This window comes from Microcaecilia unicolor, chromosome 1 (assembly GCF_901765095.1).
Source record: "Microcaecilia unicolor chromosome 1, aMicUni1.1, whole genome shotgun sequence".
Classification (NCBI taxonomy): Eukaryota; Metazoa; Chordata; class Amphibia; order Gymnophiona; family Siphonopidae; genus Microcaecilia; species Microcaecilia unicolor.
The window spans coordinates 270,618,218-270,642,600 of NC_044031.1; the positions used below are offsets into that span (position 1 = coordinate 270,618,218).

Genomic DNA, 24,383 nt, shown 5'->3' on the forward strand with positions numbered 1-24,383 from the left:
CTACGTCCTCCTCGTCGGTGCCGGGGAGCTCCGGTGACATGCTTCGGAAGAAGTCGAAGAAGCATCGACACCGGTCTCCTCCCTGTGTCGGCACCGAGAGCTCTGGGTCGCCGAGGGATTCGGCACCCAGCAGGCATCGGCACCGAGAGGACCGCTCACCCTCTGTTCAGGAGGTGTCGATGCGCTCCACTCTGGATAGCCCGGAACAGCCTCCTCGCCCGGAACAGGTTCTGGCGTCGACGCCTGCATCGACTCTGCAGCCGCTCTAAACGAGAGCCTCCGGGCCGTTCTCCCAGAGATTCTGGGAGAGCTGTTGCGCCCTACCCCTCCGGTACCGGCGGTGCTTGCGCCTCCGGTACCGTCGAGCGTGGCGCCGGCTGGCCCATCGCCCAGGTTGAGGTCCCCGACGTCGGTACCGCGTGCAGTGCCGACCGCGGCCACCTCCCAGGAAGGCTCCCCGACTACGTCGGCGGAGGGAGCTTCGCCGATGCGGGCGAGGGAGTCTACCTCTCGACGCCCCCACCGTGGACGGGGTTCCACCGAGTCGAGCAGGGCGAGGTTGCAGACACAGGTCCGTGAACTTGTGTCTGACACCGAGGGTGAGGCCTCGTGGGAGGAAGAGGAGGACCCCAGATATTTCTCTGACGAGGAGTCTGAGGGTCTTCCTTCTGATCCCACTCCCTCTCCTGAAAGACAGCTTTCTCCTCCCGAGAGTCTGTCTTTTGCTTCCTTTGTCCGGGAGATGTCTACGGCCATCCCCTTCCCGGTGGTTGTGGAGGACGAGCCCAGGGCTGAAATGTTTGAGCTCCTGGACTATCCTTCTCCACCTAAGGAAGTGTCCACTGTTCCCTTGCACCATGTCCTGAAAAAGACATTGCTTGCGAACTGGACCAAGCCACTAAGTAATCCCCACATTCCCAAGAAGATCGAGTCCCAGTACCGGATCCATGGGGACCCAGAGCTGATGCGCACCCAGTTGCCTCATGACTCTGGAGTTGTGGATTTGGCCCTAAAGAAGGCTAAGAGTTCTAGGGAGCATGCTTCGGCGCCCCCGGGCAAAGACCCTAGAACCTTAGACTCCTTTGGGAGGAAGGCCTACCATTCTTCTATGCTCGTGGCCAAGATCCAGTCTTACCAGCTCTACACGAGCATACACATGCGGAACAATGTGCGGCAGTTGGCGGGCTTGGTTGATGCTCTTCCCCCTGAGCAAGCCAAGCCTTTTCAGGAGGTGGTCAGGCAGCTGAAGGCGTGCAGAAAATTCCTGGCCAGAGAAGTTTATGACACTTTTGATGTTGCATCCAGGGCCGCTGCTCAAGGTGTGGTGATGCGCAGGCTCTCATGGCTGCGTGCCGCCGACCTGGAGAATAGACTCCAGCAGCGGATTGCGGACTCGCCTTGCCGTGCGGACAACATTTTTGGAGAAAAAGTCGAGCAGGTGGTAGAGTCTCTCCACCAGCGGGACACCGCATTCGACAAGTTCTCCCGCCGGCAGCCTTCAGCCGCTACCTCTACAGGTAGAAGATTTTTCGGGGGAAGGAAGACTGGTCCCTATGCTTCTGGTAAGCGTAGGTACAATCCTCCTTCTCGACAGCCTGCGGCCCAGGCTAAGCCCCAGCGCGCTCGCTCTCGTCAGCAGCGTGCGCCTCAGCAAGGCCCCGCGGCTCCCCAGCAAAAGCAAGGGGCGAGCTTTTGACTGGCTCCAGCAGAGCATAGCCGACATCCAAGTGTCAGTGCCGGGCGACCTGCCAGTCGGGGGGAGGTTGAAAGCTTTTCACCAAAGGTGGCCTCTCATAACCTCCGATCAGTGGGTTCTCCAAATAGTCCGGCAAGGATACACCCTCAATTTGGTCTCAAAACCTCCAAATTGTCCACCGGGAGCTCAGTCTTACAGCTTCCAGCACAAGCAGGTACTTGCAGAGGAACTCTCCGCCCTTCTCAGCGCCAATGCGGTCGAGCCCGTGCCATCCGGGCAAGAAGGGCTGGGATTCTATTCCAGGTACTTCCTTGTGGAAAAGAAAACAGGGGGGATGCGTCCCATCCTAGACCTAAGGGCCCTGAACAAATATCTGGTCAGAGAAAAGTTCAGGATGCTTTCCCTGGGCACGCTTCTCCCCATGATTCAGCAAAACGATTGGCTATGCTCTCTGGACTTGAAGGATGCCTACACACACATCCCGATACTGCCAGCTCACAGACAGTATCTGCGATTTCAGTTGGGCACACGCCACTTCCAGTACTGTGTGCTACCCTTTGGGCTCGCCTCTGCGCCCAGGGTGTTCACAAAGTGCCTAGCTGTGGTAGCAGCGGCACTTCGCAGGCTGGGGGTGCACGTGTTCCCATATCTCGACGATTGGCTGGTGAAGAACACATCCGAGGCAGGAGCCCTGCAGTCCATGCAGATGACTATTCGCCTCCTGGAGCTACTGGGGTTTGTGATAAATTACCCAAAGTCCCATCTTTCCCCAGTGCAGAAACTCGAATTCATAGGAGCCCTGCTGGATTCTCGGACGGCTCGCGCCTATCTCCCAGAGGCGAGAGCCAACAACTTGTTGTCCCTCGTCTCGCGGGTGCGAGCGTCCCAGCAGATCACAGCTCGGCAGATGTTGAGATTGCTGGGCCACATGGCCTCCACAGTTCATGTGACTCCCATGGCCCGCCTTCACATGCGATCTGCTCAATGGACCCCAGCCTCCCAGTGGTATCAGGCCGCTGGGGGACTAGAGGACGTGATCCACCTGTCCACGAGTTTTCTCGAATCCCTGTATTGGTGGACGATTTGCTCCAATTTGACTCTGGGACGTCCCTTCCAAATTCCTCAGCCACAAAAAGTGCTGACCACGGATGCGTCTCTCCTGGGATGGGGAGCTCATGTCGATGGGCTTCACACCCAAGGAAGTTGGTCCCTCCAAGAACGCGATCTACAGATCAATCTTCTGGAGTTACGAGCGATCTGGAACGCTCTGAAGGCTTTCAGAGATCGGCTGTCCCACCAAATTGTCCAAATTCAGACAGACAACCAGGTTGCCATGTACTATGTCAACAAGCAGGGGGGCACCGGATCTCGCCCCCTGTGTCAGGAAGCCGTCAGCATGTGGCTCTGGGCTCGCCGTCTCGGCATGGTGCTCCAAGCCACATATCTGGCAGGCGTAAACAACAGTCTGGCCGACAGGTTGAGCAGGATTATGCAACCTCACGAGTGGTCGCTCAGTTCCAGGGTAGTGCGACAGATCTTCCTAGCGTGGGGCACCCCCTTGGTGGATCTCTTCGCATCTCGAGCGAACCACAAAGTCCCTCAGTTCTGTTCCAGGCTTCAGGCCTCCGGCAGACTAGCATCGGATGCCTTCCTCCTGGATTGGGGGGAGGGCCTGCTGTATGCTTATCCTCCCATCCCTCTGGTGGGGAAGACTTTGTTGAAACTCAAGCAAGACCGAGGCACCATGATTCTGATTGCTCCTTTTTGGCCGCGTCAGATCTGGTTCCCCCTTCTTCTGGAGTTATCCTCCGAAGAACCGTGGAGATTGGAGTGTTTTCCGACCCTCATCACACAGGACGAGGGGGCGCTTCTGCATCCCAACCTCCAGTCTCTGGCTCTCACGGCCTGGATGTTGAGGGCGTAGACTTTGCCTCTTTGGGTCTGTCAGAGGGTGTCTCCCGCATCTTGCTTGCTTCCAGGAAAGACTCCACTAAGAGAAGTTACTTCTTCCATTGGAGGAGGTTTGCCGTCTGGTGTGACAGCAAGGCCCTAGATCCTCGCTCTTGTCCTACACAGACCCTGCTTGAATACCTTCTGCACTTGTCTGAGTCTGGTCTCAAGACCAACTCTGTAAGGGTTCACCTTAGTGCAATCAGTGCATACCATTACCGTGTGGAAGGTAAGCCGATCTCAGGACAGCCTTTAGTTGTTCGCTTCATGAGAGGTTTGCTTTTGTCAAAGCCCCCTGTCAAGCCTCCTACAGTGTCATGGGATCTCAATGTCGTTCTCACCCAGCTGATGAAACCTCCTTTTGAGCCACTGAATTCCTGCCATCTGAAGTACTTGACCTGGAAGGTCATTTTCTTGGTGGCAGTTACTTCGGCTCGTAGAGTCAGTGAGCTTCAGGCCCTGGTAGCCCAGGCCCCTTACACCAAATTTCATCATAACAGAGTAGTCCTCCGCACTCACCCTAAGTTCTTGCCAAAGGTCGTGTCGGAGTTCCATCTGAACCAGTCAATTGTCTTGCCAACATTTTTTCCCCGTCCTCATTCCTGCCCTGCTGAACGTCAGCTGCACACATTGGACTGCAAGAGAGCATTGGCCTTCTACCTGGAGCGGACACAGCCCCACAGACAGTCCGCCCAATTGTTTGTTTCTTTTGATCCCAATAGGAGGGGAGTGGCTGTAGGGAAACGCACCATATCCAATTGGCTAGCAGATTGCATTTCCTTCACTTACGCCCAGGCGGGGCTGGCTCTTGAGGGTCATGTCACGGCTCATAATGTTAGAGCCATGGCTGCGTCGGTAGCCCACTTGAAGTCAGCCTCCATTGAAGAAATTTGCAAAGCTGCGACGTGGTCATCTGTCCACACATTCACATCTCATTACTGCCTGCAGCAGGACACCCGACGCGATAGTCGGTTCGGGCAGTCAGTTCTTCAGAACCTGTTTGGGCTTTAGGATCCAACTCCACCCCCCGAGGGCCCTGTTTGTTCTGTTCCAGGCTGCACTCTCAGTTAGTTGGTAAATTTTTTAGGTCAATCTCATTAATGTCCTCGCCGTTGCGAGGCCCAATTGACCATGGTTCTTGTTTTGAGTGAGCCTGGGGGCTAGGGATACCCCATCAGTGAGAACAAGCAGCCTGCTTGTCCTCGGAGAAAGCGAATGCTACATACCTGTAGAAGGTATTCTCCGAGGACAGCAGGCTGATTGTTCTCACAAACCCGCCCGCCTCCCCTTTGGAGTTGTCTTCCCTTGAAGTGTATTGTCTTGCTACATACTGGACTGGCCGGCTCGAGCCGGTTTCGGGCGGGAAGACGGCCGCGCATGCGCGGTGCGCATGGGCGCGCGAGGACTAGCAAAGGCCTTTGCTAGTAAACTTTCCGATGGAGGGGGCTGCCGAGGACGTCAACCCATCAGTGAGAACAATCAGCCTGCTGTCCTCGGAGAATACCTTCTACAGGTATGTAGCATTCGCTTTCCATTCCTTCCCTTCAGTTATTCTTCCTCTACCTCACTCTCCCTACCTCAACATTTCCCTTTAATGGCACAGCACTATTGCTGTTCAATTCCCCCTTTTCACTCCCATCATTTAGATAATCTCTTTCCCTTCTCACCCTGAATGTAGTGTTTGGAGATCTCTGATTTTATTCTCCTTCCTGGTGCCAAAGTATGTCTGATACCCAAGTTCCAGTATTCCCAGTGGACAGAGGACTTGAAAATTAAGTAAAGCTGAGCTACCATGCCAACCATGTTTTACATTGGGCTTATTTAAATAAATGCATAAAGTGAATAAAATTACTCTCACATACCCACATGCTGATGATAAAATATTGTCTGTACGATGTAATGAAGTTAGCAAAAATATATTGACTGACAGGTGACAGGTCAGCCCTAGTGGATATTTTTTTCTTTGCTGGAGACCAGTATTTGTTTCTGTTGAACAAATTAATGATTAATTTTGTGTATACTGTAAAAATAAATTTTATATATACATTTTTTTTTCTTTCTTTAGGTTAAATATGAGTGCTTAGCAGATGAAATTAAGATAGGAGAGTATTACCTTCGTTTATTATTGGAAGAAGATGATAATGAAGAGAGTGGAGCAATCAAAAGATCGTGAGCCACTTACCTTTGCTATATATATTTTTTGTTGTTGTTGTTGCTGCTTTTTCAGTACTTTGAAGCTTATCTTTGAACTTTGAACATTGATTTTTTTTTAGGTATGAATTTTTCAATGAACTCTATCATCGCTTCCTGCTCACCCCGAAAGTGAATATGAAAAGCTTATGTTTACAAGCTTTGGCCATTGTTTATGGAAGATGTCATGAAGAAATAGGGCCATTTGGGGACACTAGATATATCGTTGGGATGCTAGAAAGAGTAAGAAATTTTTTAAATAAAGAAAAAAAATCAATTTTTGCAGTCACTGAAATTAGAGATGCTTTGTAAAGCTGATCAGACTGACAATAGTAGTAGGGCTGACTTGCTAGAACTAGCTAGGCATTGGGACGTTTAAAAAATATAAAGGAAGCATTATTAAGTTATTGAAATGATGCATGCCTGTATTTATAAAGGTATTTTCAATGGTTTGTATTAATAAGTCTTATTGTAAGATGCAAGAAAGGAGGGCATCTGGAAGATGTTAGTGAACTGGAGGGTTCAAAGGCTTAATATTGAATTATATTAAAGTACAGTATATTATCTGTAACATGTATGTCTCTAAACAAATGAAATATAAACCTAACAATTCTGAGACTAGCAGTGTCGATGATACCATCTAACCAACTTTGATCCTATAGGCTGTGTGCACCTTTTGCTTCAGCCTAGTCAGCAGTTTCCAAAATTTTGTTTTTAATTTTTAAGGTTTAATAATTCTGGTTGAAGCTTTATGCTGTCTGCAGATCCTATTGATTGCTTCCTTGATAAGTGGTGTTTAGGCTTGATAAAAAATTGTGTGTGTTTGATCATCATTTAATAGGACTTTTTTTTTTCTTATGAGAGACAATTTTCACTAAGCTGACTATATAAAAATTTTTCATTTAGGAATAGAAGCTTCCTTCTCTTTGCAAGGCAGGCTCAACGTCAAAATTGTGCAAGGCCCTTTTAGGCATCAACGTACCAAAAAAAACTATTCAAACTCAGCCAAAGCAACTCTCAACCTTTTGACTAAAACATCTTACTACTGTCTGTTGCCTTACAAACCCAGAGGCTGTCCTACCCATGAGATGTCAGGTTCAATTTTTTCTGAAGGCATGGAGGAACATAACAGATTCCTGGGTGCTAAGCATCATCAAATCAGGATATTTCTTCTGTGTTCCTCTGAGAAGACCATTCAGCTGAGTTCAGCCATTGTAGCCCTATGCACGACTTCTCTGAAACGAAGTAAAACTACTTTTTCCAAATCAGTGCAATAGAGCCTGTTAGTTCTCTAGAGAAGAATTGAGGGTTCTGTTCCAGATACTTCCTTTTTATAAAGAAATTGGGTTGACAGTGATCCATTCTGTATTTTGAGGAGCTCAGTTTTGTTCTCCAAAAGGAAAAGTTCAAACACTTTCTGCCACTCTTTTTTGTTTAACTAGAGGGTATTAGCTGTGTTTCCTGTGTCTAAAGGATACTTATGTTCATATCTCCACCTATCCCAGTTGCAGAAAGTTTCAGTTTGACCTTCAGACTGACAATTAAAAATACAGAGTCGTTCATTTCAGTCTGTCTTTGGCAGGATATTCACTGAGGCACTTTTTTTTTTTTTTTTCAAAACACATGGCCATCCCAAAATGATGTCTGTGATTGAACTGTCCAAATCCCAATTTTGCAAAGGCAGATTTAGATGCCCAAATAGTAAGGGGGGGTTGTTTGTGGGCACGTTTTGGGCAGGACTAGAGAGAGCTATAAATCAGGATTTCTAACAGCGATTACCAAAGGGGAGGAATAGTCCAATCCTAAAAAGGGCGTCCTTATTTAGACCACTGTACTCTTAAGCCTAGAATGGAAGGTTGTAGTGAACCATAGGCTGGTCCTCTCTAGAGCTGGCTTGACCAGTTGCAATACAGGATTCTGAAATCTTACAAATCGTGGAGGATATTAGGAAGGGCTGGCTCAAGGGATTGGTGTCCTGACTCCTGAGCCAATTCCAGCCTGCCCATCTGCCTACCCCACATCAGCTCCTAACCACCAACTTTCCCTCCCCACCCCCCACCTGCCTGCAGGCAGATTCCCATCCCATTTGCCTACATATCCTCACTCATCCCAGGGATCCCGGGGGCAGTGTGGACAGGAGCGATCCCCCATTCCCTCCTTCCCCAGCAGCTGCCTTGGGAGCACATTGGGATCAACAAAGAAAGGAAGGGGAGAACAGTGGGGGTTGGTAGAGAGACAAAATAGGAGACTGATGGTATCACCAGTAGGATAACCAGAGTGCTCCTGGGCATTAGGAACAGGATGAACCAGTCCTGGTTTTACTTTCTTTGCATTCAATTAAGGAAGAATCAGGACTGGCTCATTCTATCCCTGATGACCTGGAGCTATTTGAATTAGCTGTTTTGGCTCCTACATCATCCTCCAGGTGAAAAATCAGCCTCTTCTATCCTCTCGCCCCACCAGTGCAGCATTCCCCTTCAAAGTTAAATCTACCTATTTCTCTTCTGCTGCAGTCACTACCATTGCTGTCCACTGCAGCAATCAAGCTGCAATAATAAATGCTGGGGAGCCCATGTACTTGCAAAGGCCCTGCCAGTGAGGGGGAAGGGCCTTCTCAGGCCATAATTTGAGTATGCTAAGGCAGGCCAAAATTGGACCTAATGGAAATAAGTAATTAATCCTCCATTTTCTTAAAACCCCCTCCACTAGTTGTTGGCAGCATTACAGCCAGTCAGATCCCTCTTCTAGATGTCTGTTCTTTAGAATTGGGCACCCCTTGTGGTCTTTGAGAACCTCTTCTCTATGTCCATCCAGTGTTATCAATCCTCAGTACAATTCCATTGTGTTAGAATTCTGAAAACAGGTGCCAGATAATAGTTATGAAAGCCTGGCAGATCCAAACCCTCTTTTCCTTTGCACACTACAGCATCTCAAGGCTAACTCAAGCTTTGGATTTCCTAGTAGCGATTTCTTGATTACTTAAATCATTTTTATGTCATGGAGAAAAGATGTGGAATACAGAGGAGCTGGTTCATCTTCACTACAGATCCTTCCTCCTCTTTGTATTTTCTAGTAAGGTTGACAACAGGGCAGTACAGTTAAGACTGTAGCTTGTAGTTAGATGACAGAAAAATACCAAGTACTTTGTTTGAATGAACCCTATCAAATCTTTAGTTCACTTTCAGCTACATCCCCCAAACAGACAGGGATAATTACTGATTTATTAAGGTTGACCCTGTATCCAGATATTGTATGAAGCAATGCTGGCGGAGAGGATAGAGGTAATGATATTCAACATTAAATTTCAATGTACAGAAAAATCAGAAGAGCAAAAGACCAGATCGAGGACATAAAGGTGGGCATTTGTTTGTGCATGTATTCTGTTATCTCTTATGCAGGCAAGTTGCCGAAACATGTACATAAGTATTGCCATACCGGTAAAGGTTCATCAAGCCCAGCATCCTGTTTCCAACAGTAGCCAATCCAGGTCACAAATACCTGGCAAGAACCCAAAAAAGTACAAAACATTCTATATTGCTTATCCCAGAAATAGTGGATTTTCCCCAAGTCCATTTAATAATGGTCTATGGACTTTTTCTTAAGGAAGCCATCCAAACCGTTTTTAAACTCCACTAAGCTAACTGCCTTTGCCACATTCTCTGGCAACGAATTCCAGAGTTTAATTACATGTTGAGTGAAGAAAAGTTTTCTCCAATTCATTTTAAATTTACTACATTGCAGCTTCATCGCATGCCCCCTAGTCCTAGTATTTTTGGAAAGCGTAAACATGACTGTTCTGTGTCTTCTATAAGTTTAATTTCTATACTTATTTATTTTTATGTAGCACCCACCTTTGTTTCTAGCCTAGATCTGGTCCTTTGCTCTTTTGATTCCTCTTGGTGATCTGAAGAGGTGATATTCTTTCTCTATATTGGTACCAATATAAAGGGCCAACTTTTACTCAATTCCTCCAGCCACCATACCTTTAATGGCCCCAAATCAAAAATCCTCAAACCCAATTTTATGTCTCCAAAGCAATAAAGTATGTATATACACAACAGAGACCAAAAAAATCTTTTCACCACCCTCAATTGTTTTTTGAATTACATTATCTATTTTAAAGGGGCAGTCATAGCTGAAAACAGATTGATATGTAAGATATGCCTCTATGAACTTGTGTAATCATTGCTCCAACTTCATGTTGGACAACTATCCCAAAAGCAGCAGCATTAAGGAGAACAAAGCAATGCTCCCTATTATCAAACACAAATAAATTCATGTGATTAGCCATGATTGCTGTCTTTGGTGTTAGTGTCATGATCCACTCAATGAATGTTTGTATCACACATACCAGAGGGCTTCCTTCATTAAGGACCATTCTGCCAGGGCAGAAGCCACAAACTTTCCTGCCACTTTAGTAGACATTTAATGACTCCTAAATATTTTCTTCTGCCACCATCTGGGACAATTCTGGGATGCCCAACCCCTGGTTTAGACCCTGCCCTTTTGTAGTTACTTAAGGATTGTTCCTTGGACAACAACCAGTAGGAACTCCACTTGCGCTTTTTTAGTGTTTCATTCCCAGGATTCTCTTTTTTTTCCCCTCTATGATTTTAATAAAAATCAGAAAACTTGCAGAAAAATGTTTACATGTACCATTCAGCTTTTGTATTCAGCATTCTATTGGTGCTTTTTTTTTTTTAACCTTAGCATTCTATGGTACTAGGTTATCTAACAATGTAAAACCATCAATAGAATGCTAAGGTTAAAAAAAAAAAAGCAATAGAATGCTGAATACAAAAGCTGAATGGTAGACGTAAACATTTTTCTGCAAGTTTTCTGATTTTTATTAAAATCATAGAGGGGAAAAAAAAAAGAGAGTCCTGGGATTGAAACTTTTAGAAATGGTAATAATCTTTGGAGAAGAGGTCCATTGACTTGAAATGTGTTGGTACCTACTACTTATTTCTGTAGCACTACTAGACGTACACAGCGCTGTACACTGGACATAGTCCTTGCTCGACAGAGCTTACAATCTAATTAGGACAAACAGGACAAATAAGAGATAATGGAATTACTAACGTGGAATGATAAAACATGGATACTGAACAAGTGAGTAAGGGTTACGAGGTAAAAGCATCATCAGAAAGGTGGACTTTTAGCCTAGATTTGAAGACGACCAGAGATGGAGCTTGACATATCGCTTAGGAAGTCTATTCCAGGCATATGGTGTAGCAAGATAAAAAGAATGGAGTCTGGCGTTAGCAGTGGAGGAGAAGGGTGCAGATAAGAGAGATTTACCCAATGAACGGAGTTCCCGGGGAGGAGTGTAGGGAGAGAAGAGTGGAGAGGTACTGAGTTGCTGCAGAGTGAATGCACCTGAAGAGAGCATCCAAGAAGTCGACAGATAATTGTTCTTCCTTTTCTCTCATTACCAGAACAAACCTGAATACTAGTGATGCATAAAATTTTAGAAAGTTTTAACACTTAGCAGAAGCTCATCTTGCGTGCAAAGGTTTGTGACTCATCAGTGAATCTGTTTGGGTGATGTCTGTGAAGAGAGAAAATTATTACAGATAGATCAGTTAGGTAATGTGTTTTATTTCTCAAAGTTCTCATGCACTATTTCCTGAAATGTTTTCTCACCTTTGTTTTAATAGTGTACAGACAGACTTGAGAGGGATCGGTTGATTTTATTCCTAAACAAACTGATTCTCAACAAGGTAGGATAACACTATATTTTCTTCAAAAAATGTACTTTATAAACTGTCATTCAATCACAAAATTCATGTGTTTCATATAAATCTGAATGAGCCAGGTTACCTTCCCTTCACTAGTGGTTCACTGAAAATGTGGATGTTTGTTTATAGAACTAATATAAGGCTCCATGTGTTGCATTTTGTATTAATCTCTCATAGTCATTTAATTTTATTTTGACACAAGGATATCTGTCTGTCTTCTCCATGTATGCCCTATATGCAGCAGACTGTGGTTAAAAAGTATTCAAATAGACATTTCAAGTTCAAAAAATATATATTAATGTTTCTTTATATAATTCTACTAGGTACTTGTAAAATAGTGGGATACAGTTCTACCTAAACATTTGAAAAAAAAATGGATGAAGGAACAGGAAAAAAAAATCAATTGGATCTGAAGTATCAAATGTTGCTGTTTCTTTGCTGCATATATGGCATGCTCTTTGATATTTTATATATGTTTTGTAGAAACTGAGTTGCAGTACCCTTGCTTTGAGGTACTTGAATCATTGACCTTCATCACGTTATGGGATACAGAATATGTCAGTTTTGTTGAATAATATGTTCTACAGTAACAGTTCCCTTTTTTCTTGATTCACCACTATTCATAATGTACATTACAGTGGTTTATAATTAGACATAATTCAAATAGAATTAACAATTATGAATGCACTAATTTATATCAGATGAAATAGTCAAAATCCCCAGAATCTGTCAATCCCCAGAATGAAGATATGTTTATCTAAAAGCTTAAGACCCTTCCTAAAATACTGGCATGAAGATTCTAATTTAAGATTTAAAGGTAATAAAGTCCAAGGAATTAGAGCTTGGTAGGAAAGAGCTTGTGACAAGAAAAAAGACTGATGATTGTTAAGAGAAGTGGAAAGCTGCAAATACAACCAAAATATAAACACAGAAACCTAGGACCAGAATCTCTGTTCTAAAGGCTTGAATTGAAAGAGAATGGAGGGGAATGCCGTATCCCTACTGTAGGCTGAAGTGGACGACTCATCTGGCATGCAGACAGCTTAAATCTCCTTGTTCTTCTAGGAGAACACCAGGCATTCTGTTCCTCTGGCCACCTTGTCTGCAGCCCTGAATTCTGCTTCCTTCAGTGCTGCACAGGAACAGAAAACAAGATGAATGCTTGTATTCCCCATGCTTTGCTGCTTTCTCTATATATGCGACCATGAGCTATTTAGACAGAAAACAGTGACAGCTTCAGCCTAAGCCAGGGGTATAGTGGAATGTTGAAGGAGAATGATGTGGACCCGGGGGGAGAAATGAAAGGCACTTTTAGCACTTATCTAGCTTCTTTGGCCATATGAATCCTCCATGTTCTCACTGGCTGCTTTACCCCGGACACTTGAACATGGTTTGGCTATCTGTGCCTTTGATCCACTAACCCACTGCACTGCATTTCCCTTTACAATTTTAAAACTTAAATGAGCCCTTGAGATGCAAAAGTGTAATTTGCAGATCTAGGGTCAGAAAAAAATGTTCTTTGATCAGAAAAATAGTTTCTTTTATTCTGTCAATTGATGTGTTTTTATTTTTATACATATAGAAAAACGTGAAGGATCTCATGGATTCAAATGGAATTAAAATTCTTGTGGATCTGCTAACACTGGCTCATCTTCATACAAGTAGGGCCACTGTTCCGCTACAAGTATGTGCTGCTTTTTGAACTTTATACTTACTATGCATATGCATTTGAATGGAAAGACATAAGTAGCAGAATAAATAAGTTTCTGTGGTATAGGTGGAGGAGTGTGGTAGCCGTGTTAGTCCACTCTTAAGGTTATCAATAGAAATCAAACAAAATAAAACATGGAAAAGAAAATAAGATGATACCTTTTTTATTGGACATAACTTAATACATTTCTTGATTAGCTTTCGAAGGTTGCCCTTCTTCCTCAGATCGGAAATAAGCAAATGTGCTAGCTGACAGTGTATATAAGTGAAAACATTCAAGCATTACTATGACAGTCTGACAGGGTGGGAGGAGGGGGGTGGGTAGGAAGTATGCATGGGGACATCAAAGCATATCATTGATATTCTAACAGGGTGGGTGTGGATAGGTGAGGGGAAACTAACTGAGGACCCCACACAGGATTACACAAAACAGCTGAAAGACCTTATCAAAACATTTCCTACACAAGCGCAACCTCACCTGAAGAAACTCATACCAAATCAACCTTCCGTGGGCACATTTTACATGCTACCCAAGATCCACAAACTGGGAAACCCTGGCAGACCAATCATATCAGGTATTGGCACACTCACGGAAGAAATATCTGGATTCATAGAGGGAATTCTGAAACCTCTCGTACACAAAACTAACAGCTTCATACAAGACACCACAGACTTTCTGAATAAATTGAAAAATATCAAGCAACTACCACCTAACACCCTTCTGGTCACGATGGATGTAGAATCACTATACAGCAACATTCCACATGCGGATGGCATAGCTGCATGTGGAAGACTCCTAAAAAAATCCACACTGGACCATCAATACTCACCAGAATCTATTACAAAATTAATCAAATTCATTTTAACTCACAACTACTTCCACTTTAACAATGATATCTATCTGCAAATAATGGGCACTGCGATGGGCACCAGGACAGCACCCCAATATGCCAACCTTTTTATGGCTGAGCTGGAAGAGACATTTCTGAATACACACCAGACCAAACCTCTAAAATACTACCGGTACATCGATGACATTTTTATGATTTGGACGGAGGGTGAAGAAACTCTGAAACAATTTTATTCTGCATTCAATACATACCATCCTACAATCAGGTTCAAAATTGACTACTCCCCAGAAAAAGTCAATTTTTTGGACACCACGGTCTCAATCAGTGATGGCTGTATACAAACATCTATATACAAGAAACCCACAGACAGATGTAGCTACCTCCACAACTCCAGCTTCCATCCTTCACATACAAAAAGATCCATCATTTACAGCCAAGCCACAAGATACCACAGTATCTGCTGTGACCCAGGGGACAGAGACAGACACCTTAAAACCCTGACTGAATCCTTCAAACAGAAGGGCTACAACCCCAAAATAATCTCCAAGAATATTGCCTCCTCCCTCAAAACACCCAGGGAGAATCTGCTACAGTACAAAAAGAAAAAATCCACAGACAGAATCCCGCTTGTAGTGACATACAATCCAGAGCTGGAAAAACTGAGGAAAATCATAAGAGATCTACAACATATACTCCAGGAGGATGAATTACTGAAAGAGATATTCCCATCCCCACCAGTACTGGCCTTCCGACAGCCACCCAATTTAAAACACAAGCTAATCAGAAGTAAACTTCCTTCAAAGACTGAAAAGGAACAGAAGGGCACACTTCCCTGTAATTTATCCAGTTGCAAACTATGCCAAAATATTTCACAGGACCCCAAAGTCATCTACAAAGGAAAGATATTCAACATAAAGGGATCTTTCACTTGCTCATCTTCCAATGTGGTATATATCATTCAGTGTAAAAAATGTAACGAAGGATGCTATATTGGAGAAACAGGCCAGATGCTTAAGACAAGATTCAATTTACATAGACATCATATGAACAATACTGGTGCCAGCAGGGTTCCCACGCCTGTTGGTCAACATTTTACAGGACCAGGACACTGTACCAGTGATTTCACAGTGAGAATCCTCAAAGGTAACTTTAAAACCATACAAGAACGTAAGACCTTTGAAGTAAGAATGATTGAATATTTTAACACCCAACAGAAAGGACTTAACAAGGATCTGGGGTTCCTAGCCCAATATAAACCATAAAGCTGTATGTCTCTGTTGATCACCCTCCCCTCCCCTCACCTATCCACACCCACCCTGTTAGAATATCAATGATATGCTTTGATGTCCCCATGCATACTTCCTACCCACCCCCCTCCTCCCACCCTGTCAGACTGTCATAGTAATGCTTGAATGTTTTCACTTATATACACTGTCAGCTAGCACATTTGCTTATTTCCGATCTGAGGAAGAAGGGCAACCTTCGAAAGCTAATCAAGAAATGTATTAAGTTATGTCCAATAAAAAAGGTATCATCTTATTTTCTTTTCCATGTTTTATGTGGTATAGGTGAAAACAGAGAGCATAGATACAATGACTTGTTTGTGAAAGGTTTTCTGCCATTACATGTCTGTAGGAAAAATCCTTGATAAATTAAGTGTCTATATTTGTAAAAGTTTGAGATTGATTTCACCCAAATTATTTTTGACCTGTGGAGGGCAAATAAGCGGAAATAGCTGTAATAAAAAAATTTAGGAGCTACTCAAAAATAATTTGGCAGCTTGAAAATAGACAAAAGCATGGGAGCAGTTGTCACTATAGACACTTCTCTAATACTATGCAATCTGTCCAAGTGATGTGCCCACAAACAACTAAATTTACTAAATACATACATCACTCAGAGTAAAATAGATATCACAGGAGTGAGTAACCATTGTCCTCGAGGGCCAGAACCCAATCAGGTTTTCAAGATTTACACAATGAATATGCATGAGATTGATTTGCATGCAATGGAAACAGGGTTCTGGCCCTTGAGGATCGTGGTTACCCACTCTTGAACTCTCAGGTAAAATCTTCAGCTTTCCATTAATTCACAGGAGTCACCTGTATTATACAGTGTCTCTTTTTTTTCGGAGGACAACTAGATGTTTTACTTGCAGGTCCCAGCTTTTTAAAATTATTTCAGTTTCTTCAGAATTCTCAAATTCAGAGTGCATCAGGCTTAATTTTGTCCTCTTGTTAATTATATTTTTTTTAAGTTAGATTTATTAGCAATTCAAGTTTCATTCACTTTTCATTGATACAGTGGGCCTGTTTGATCCCACTGACTCTTCTGGCATTTCAGTTAATAAACATAAAACCAATCAAATTTAAGACATGTAAACAAATATAAAACTAATACATAGTGAGGGGCATTTCCGATATGATTTCCAAATGGGAAAAAATATTTTTATCGAAAAATGAGCAAAAAAAACCAAACCTAAGTCCAGAATGGAAGACATAAATAAACATTTTCAAATATTCGAAAATACATTTAAAAAATGTTTCCTAAAAGAGAGACTTTTTAAGATAAACGTCTCCGTCAATCGGAAATTGTGCAACGGTAGTAGTGATCTCTGTGCCGAGAAAACAGCAACACTGGCAAACATATGCGACTCAAATCTACTTATTACTACTTCTGTATATCCTACTCAGTGGTAGATTGACTAACTCGGAGTTGGTTGCTGTTATATTTTTATTAGAAGAAAATCTCATAAATGGTCACAAGATGATCTCTTGCTCCCTCACTCGTGGGACTTATTCTGTGCCGGTTTATAATCATCGACAAAACCCCCTACCTCTTTATATCTATATTCGGTCACAAGGAAATGGATAAATTTTTTCTCTTTATCAAATTTTTTTTCTTTTTTTTATTTCTCTTGTGCCGACGTGTCCATTACTATTCACGGCAATTCATGCCCTTATTTATGTTTATATCTACAGCATCCATTATAACAATTCTACTGTTAGGCAGGCTCACAATTATCACTTATCTGTGCTCTTCTGGTGTGCTGCTATATTTTCACACCCTGATAACGAGTTTCTGCTCCCTGATCCTGACACCCCAACAGGTGCCTGTTTCGCTGTTCCAGCTTTGTCAAGGGGACTGCCTGAATATCAGGACTCTGTTGTATCACCTTCTTCTTTCAACTGCCGTCTTGAGGAAGCAAGAGATCATCCTGTGACCATTTATGAGAGAAAACAGCAACAGCAGGACATTCCCTCCATGTGCAAAACGTGCATATACACTTCTGCACCTGGAAGAATGTTCCACATTGTGGACAGAAATGTCACTGTGCAGAGAGCCCAGTTTCTCTATGGAAGAGTCTGGTCTGAGCTTCTGGTCCTACTGTGGGCAGGAGAGAAATATTTAAGCACTACCACCACTACCTGCTACCCCACAATGTCTCCATGAGAGCATCAGGAGCAGCCTGGAAAGGTGAGTGTGAATCAGTACCCCCCCTCCCCCCTAGTATCACATCACCAGACGTGCAATCACCATATCTAGGCAGGTTCAGATACAGTGAGTTCTGAATTAAGACCATCAGGCCCCTTCCCCTCTGCCCATGGCCCATCTCTCCAGAGCAACCCAGAAAATGTTCCCCAAATCCCACAGGGCCCCCTCCACTGACCATTAAATGCAAAAATGAAGGGCTACATGCTGCCCCACACATTTATACTAATAAGGACATTAGCTGCAGCTCACAAAAGTACATGCAACAATCCAAGTACACACCTGCTTTAACCCACTGCCCAACCCCTCCTTTCAGCAACAGTGCATATGCTCCATAGAAGGGGCACCATGCCATCTTCTGTTTCTGTGACCATCTCAGCTCACAAAGCACCTGTGTCTGTGTACTTCATACCCCCTGCCCTCCCTCCCACCCAAAAAAATCTGGCTATTGCCATCCTTCACGGGCTATGTGAGGAGCATTACATGTGTGCACATGTCATTAAAAAAAATATCTATGTCAAGGCAAGAAGCCCCATCACCTGAACTCTGTGTCCACCAACTTGTTGCAGGCAATTTGGCATCTATCATGACCTTGAAGCACTCAGGCGCCAGCACAGGCGCATACGGCGGAAAGACCAGGCCTCATCCGGTGCATGAGGGAGCACCTCAGGGGCCCAACGTAAGTACCCCTGACATTGCACCCCTATAATAGCTGTTTCCTGGATGAAGGCCCGAGAATACAGCTACCCTCATTACTGACAACCCCCATATCCGCTAGAATGTGTGGCAGCCAACCCCAAACCTATAAGATGACATGAAAGGAAATGGGGAGAGGGGAAGGGATGTTGGACAGCAACCACCTGTGACCAATTGAAAAGTGACCAGCATGTCACAGCTACCTAGCACATTGCAGCATCTGTGGAAGGGGAAATACAACAGTACACATGAAGAGCCATAGTGGGAACCAAATCTACATCCCCTGCATTGAGGGTGCACAGCCCTAACTCCTACACTACATATATACCTGACAAAGAAGTGTTCAAGGAAGACAGTACACTAACCATAAAGGGCTGTGAGAGCACAAGTTACCACCCAAATGGCTGGCCTTTCATGCCCCAGAGCTCATACTGATTGTATATATCTTGTGAGGACCAAAGTTATATATGCTGCCCTTTGAAACATCCCTCAAGGCCAGAGGTGGGGGAACTTGAAACCTGTACATGATAAAGGGGTACAAACCACTCTTTACAGAAAGTACTACTCTGTAAACTCCCCCCCCCCCCCCCCCAAGAGCATTCCCGTGAGTTGTTGGGTGATGTGCAGCCCCTGGCATCGGTGAGGGTCCCAAACCAACTAGCATAATTACATCACAGATAGGTGCTCCCAAACCTAGGTTTACCACCTTGCAGTATGTAAACTGCCGTCCTAGCAGAGGTAGCCAGAAGAATGGGAGAATCTAACCAGGTCTCCTGCCATCTCCCAGCCATCTGTAGGCCACATAGGGGACACACACACCCCCACATCCCTGATGACCTATAACAGTGGGCCCATCCCTGCAACAGCGTAGTGGCATACCACCTCCCAGCCAGTGCCTGATCACCCAGGGCCCTTCAGCAGGGCCAGGGTATAGGGAGACAGCCCTCTCAGGGGACAAACAGCTATCATATCATTGGCTCCGGGGTTCACTGCTATGCCATCTTATTGGTGCCACAGATCATAGATGTCCCTCAGGTAACAACCAACAACTCTTCCTGTCCCTGCCTGCCGATAGCTGCTCCACTATGTAAGCTATGTCGGATGTGTTGATCTCAATTGCAAACCTTTTAAACACACAGATCACCCTCCAGCTGCCGACCAGCCTGACTCAAGACAAGCCTGCTGCAAAGAGGGCCTGGGAAAAAGTGATGTTGGACCCTGGGCAGTAGAAGGTGCCTCTCTCCCCACAACAGGGCCACCCCAGTAGCATATGGAGTTAGAGGAGGAGGAGGACCCCTAGAGGGACATACCCCCACTGGAAAGAAAAGAAGTTCTCCGAGGACAAACAGGCTGCTTGTTCTCACATGTGGGTCGACATCCTCGTCGGATCAGGAATCGGATGGCATTTTGCAAGCAAAATATAAAAAAAGGTTTTGCCAGAGTCTTCTGGCGTGCATTCGCGGACTGATTTCCTGCCCATTGCATGAGCACGTTCCTTCAGTTTTCTCTTTGTTGAGGTGTGGTAGAGTTTTTCTGCGCTCCTCTCAGGCCCAGGAAAGAGTCTTCAACACTTTTTTAGCTTTTTGCCTTATTTTTCTTTATTTTATTTTCCAATTCTACAGTTTAAAAAAAAAAAAAAAAGGTTCCCGTAGTTTCCTTTACTTTTGTCCACCTTTTAAAGTTTCCTTTGTTTTCGACCCGCAGTCGGGTTGTTCCTTATTTTTGTGCCTTTTTTCTTTTAACAGGCACAATGCGTCTTTTGATTAAGCCGAAGCCGTTTTTCCTTCCATGTCATCGAAGACACCCAGCGGCTTCAAACATTGTACTCAGTGCAACCAGACCATCTCAGGTACCGATACCCACGTCTGGTATATCCAGTGCCTTGGGCCCGACAATAGCCCAACCGCTTGTAGTCTGTGTCTTCGTATGATGAAACGGACCCAAGCGTCTCGAGAAGCCCAACGAGAAAAGCTCTTTGGGGCTCGGTCCGGTCCTTCGACGTCGACATTGACATTGGTACTGAGGTTGGTGGCGTCGACATGGAAGCATCGACGTCGGGAGCAGAGGTAATGGCTGCTGAAACACCTATTCGCTCTGGGAGCAGTGAGGCATCGAGTAGGTCTCCATCTGCCTTGAGGCCTCCTGCTATGCAGGCCCCCCGGGACCACCCTTCGTCGGGCCCAGCTCCTAAGAGGCATGAGGATTCCACGTCCTCATTGGTATTGAGGAGTCTCAATGACGTGCGTCGAGCGAAGGCAAAGAAGGACTGTTATTGTTCTCCTTCGACACACTGTGCTGGGAGCTCCGCGGTGTCGAGGGAATCGGCACCCGAGAAGCGTCGGCGCCGACAGGATCTCTCCCCCTCTATTCAGGAGGTGCCGATGCGTTGGTCTCCTGGCAGCACGGTACCTGCTCCCGAGCCTCGACAGATTCTGCCACCGGCTCCTTTACCGACCCCACAGCCTTGTCTTGACTAGCGCATCAGGGCCCTGCTTCCAGAACTTCTGGAAGGATTGCTGCGCCAGTCTGCTTCAGTGTCGGGGGTGCTTGCGCCTTCCATAACGTCTGCTGCAGTGGCATCTGGCCCTTCACCTGTGGTGAGGTCCCCAACCTCAGTGCCGCCTGTCACCCAGGTCGACTCCCCTTAGACATCGGTGGAGGAAGCTTCACCGGAGTCCAGGCGGGCTTCGACTTCTCGGCACTGCCATCGAGGACATCATTCCTCGGCGTCGAGGCAGGCTCAGTTTCGGACAGCTCTGAGGGATGTCTTGTCCAATACTGAAGATGAGCGTTCGTGGGAGGAAGAGGAAGATCCCAGGTACTTTTCTTCTGACGAGTCCTATGGGATTCCCTCTGAACCTTCCCCTCCACCAGAAAGGAGACTTTCTCCACCGGAGAGTCTATCCTTTACCTCCTTTGTCTGGGAAATGGCTGTGGCTATTCCCTTCCCTATGGAGGTTGACGTTGAGCCCAGGGCTGAGATGCTCGAGGTCCTGGATTATCCTTCTCCGCCTAGAGAGGCTGCAACGGCTCCTTTGCATAATATATAAGTACATACATAAGTAAAGCCACACTGGGAAAAGGCCAAAGGTCCATCGAGCCCAGCATTCTGTCCACGACAGCGGCCAATCCAGATCAAGGGCACCTGGCAAGCTTCCCAAATGTACAAACATTCTATACATGTTATTCCTAGAATTGTGGATTTTTCCCAAGTCCATTTAGTAGTGGTTTATGGACTTGTTCTTTAGGAAACTGTCTGACCCCTTTTTAAACTCTGCTAAGCTAACCGCCTTCACCACATTCTCTGGCAATGAAATCCAGAGTTTAATTATGCATTGGGTGAAGAAATATTTTCTCAGATTTGTTTTAAATTTACTACACTGTAGTTTCATCGCATGCCCCCTAGTCCTAGTATTTTTGGAAAGCGTGAACAGATGCTTCACATCCACCTGTTCCACTCCACTCAATATTTTATATACCTCTATCATGTCTCCCCCCAGCCGTCTCTTCTCCAAGCTGAAAAGCCCTAGCCTCCTTAGTCTTTCTTCATAGGGAAGTCGTCCCATCCCCGCTATCATTTTAGTCGCCCTTCGCTGCACCTTTTCCAATTCTACTATATCTTTCTTGAGATGCGGCGACCAGAATTGAACACAGTACTCATGGAGCGATACAACGGCATTATAACATCCTCACACCTGTTTTCCATACCTTTCCTAATAATACCCAACATTCTATTCGCTTTCCTAGCTGCAGCAGCACACTGAGCAGAAGGTTTCAGTATATTATCGACGACGACACCCAGATCCCTTTCTTGGTCCGTAACTCCTAACGTGGAACCTTGCATGACGTAGCTATAATTCGGGTTCTTTTTTCCCACATGCATCACCTTGCACTTGCTCACATTAAATGTCATCTGCCATTTAGCCGCCCAGTCTCGTAAGGTCCTTCTGTAATTTTTCACAATCCTGACGCGAGTTAACGACTTTGAATAACTTTGTGTCATCAGCAAATTTAATCACCTCGCTAGTTACTCCCATCTCTAGATCATTTATAAATATGTTAAAAAGCAACGGGCCTAGCACAGACCCCTGAGGAACCCCACTAACTACCCTTCTCCATTGTGAATACTGCCCATTTAACCCTACTCTCTGTTTCCTATCCTTCAACCAGTTTTTAATCCACAATAGGACATTTCCTCCTATCCCATGACACTCCAATTTCCTCTGTAATCTTTCATGAGGTACCTTGTCAAACGCCTTTTGAAAATCCAGATATACAATATCAACCGGCTCCCCTTTGTCCACGTTTGTTTACTCCTTCAGAAAATCGAAGTAAATTGGTCAGGCAGGATTTCCCCACACAAAAACCATGCTGACTTGGTCTCAGTAATCCATGTCCTTGGATGTGCTCTAAAGGAAGTCATTATGCGAAACTGCTCGTTTCCTGGATTGATGAGGTCTCAGCTGCCTCACAATTCCATGGTGGTGGACTCCGCCCTCAAAAGAGCCAAGAGCACTAGGGACTATGCCTCGGCGCCACCAGGTAGAGAATCTAGAACCTTGGACTCTTTTGGGAGAAAGACGTATCAGGCCGCTATGCTTGCTGCCAAGATCCAAACATACCAGCTCTTCACAAGTGTCCACTTGCGGAACTCGGTGAGGCAACTGTCCAGCTTGGTTGATGCACTCCCTCCGGAGCCGGCCGAGCCTTTTCGCCATGTGGTCAGGCAGCAGATGGCGTGTCATAAATTCCTGGCCAGGGGTATGTTCGACACTTTTGATGTAGCATCCAGGGTTGCTGCCCAAGATATAGTGATGCGCAGACTCTCATGGCTGCGTGTCTCTGATCTGGATCATTCAGTCCAGCAGCGGATGGTGGATGTTCCTTGCCAGGGGAATAACCTTTTTGGTGAGAAAGTAGAGGATCTTGTTGACCAGATCAAGAAGCACAATGATGCTATGGATTCTCTCTCCCGCCGGGCGTCTTCTGCTACTACCTCATCTAGGAGGTTTTTTGGAGGGAAGAGGAGTGCTCCCTATTCCTGTGCTAGGCATAGGTACACTCCTGCTTCTCTGCAGCCTGCCCAGGCTCAGTCCCAGCACGTTCATTCTCGTCAACAGCGTGCGCCTAAGGCCACTTTAGCTCCCCAGCAAAAGCAAGGGACGGGCTTTTGACTGGCTCCAGTTCAGCATAGCCTCAGTAAATGTGTCCGTACCGGACGACTTGCCAGTTGGGGGGAGGTTAATGTTTTTTTCACTAAAGGTGGCCTCTTATAACCTCCAACTGGTGGGTTCTTCAAATTGTCCGATTAGGATACACCCTCAATCTGGAATCCAAGCCTCCAAATTGCCCACCGGGAGCTCAGTCCTACAGCTCCCAGCACAAGCAGGTACTTGTAGAGGAACTCTCCGCCCTTCTGGCCCAAGTGGTCGAACCCATTCCACCAGGGGAAGAAGGGCTGGGATTCTATTCCAAGTACTTCCTAGTAAAAAAGAAAACAGGGGGGATACGTCCCATCCTAGACTTAAGGTCCCTGAACAAATTTCATTTTCGAGAAAAGTTCAGGATGGTTTCCCTAGGCACCCTTCTTCCCATGATTCAGGAAAACGATTGGCTGTGCTCTCTGGACTTAAAGGATGTTTACAAACACATCTTGATATTTCCAGCTCACAGGAAGTATCTTCGATTTCAGCTGAGAACACAGCACTTTCAGTACCGTGTACTGCCTTTTGGCCTGGCATCTGCGCCCAGAGTGTTTACAAAATGCCTAGTTGTAGTCACAGTGTCGCTACGCAGGCTGGAAGTGCATGTTTTCCTTATCTCGAAGATTGGCTGGTGAAGAGCACCTCCAAGGAAGGTGCTCTGGAGTCCATATGAATGACTATTCGGTGCTAGAGCTACTGGGGTTCGTCATCAATTATCCCAAGTCCCATCTCACCCCAGTCCAAAAATTGGAATTTATTGGAGCTTTGCTGGATACTCAGACAGCTCGAGCTTATCTTCCCGAGGCAAGGGCAGACAACCTTCTGTCCCCTGGTGTCCATGGTTTGAGCGTCT

The 24,383-nt window shown here is 45.3% G+C and overlaps 1 protein-coding gene across 5 annotated transcripts in view; it reads left to right on the forward strand.

Moving 5' to 3' along the window:
• The window catches only part of DNAJC13 (DnaJ heat shock protein family (Hsp40) member C13), a 542,758-nt gene that overhangs the window by 223,100 nt on the left and 295,275 nt on the right, over window positions 1-24,383 (forward strand). For all 5 annotated transcript variants that reach the window (XR_003942499.1, XM_030206535.1, XM_030206508.1 and 2 more), the window contains 4 exons: window positions 5,712-5,815; window positions 5,920-6,079; window positions 11,497-11,559; window positions 13,160-13,261. Coding sequence is in view for 4 of the 5 variants with exons in the window: in XM_030206535.1 (XP_030062395.1) it covers window positions 5,712-5,815; window positions 5,920-6,079; window positions 11,497-11,559; window positions 13,160-13,261 (429 nt within the window). In the remaining variant the exon portion in view is untranslated. The remainder of the gene's footprint in view (window positions 1-5,711; window positions 5,816-5,919; window positions 6,080-11,496; window positions 11,560-13,159; window positions 13,262-24,383) is intronic.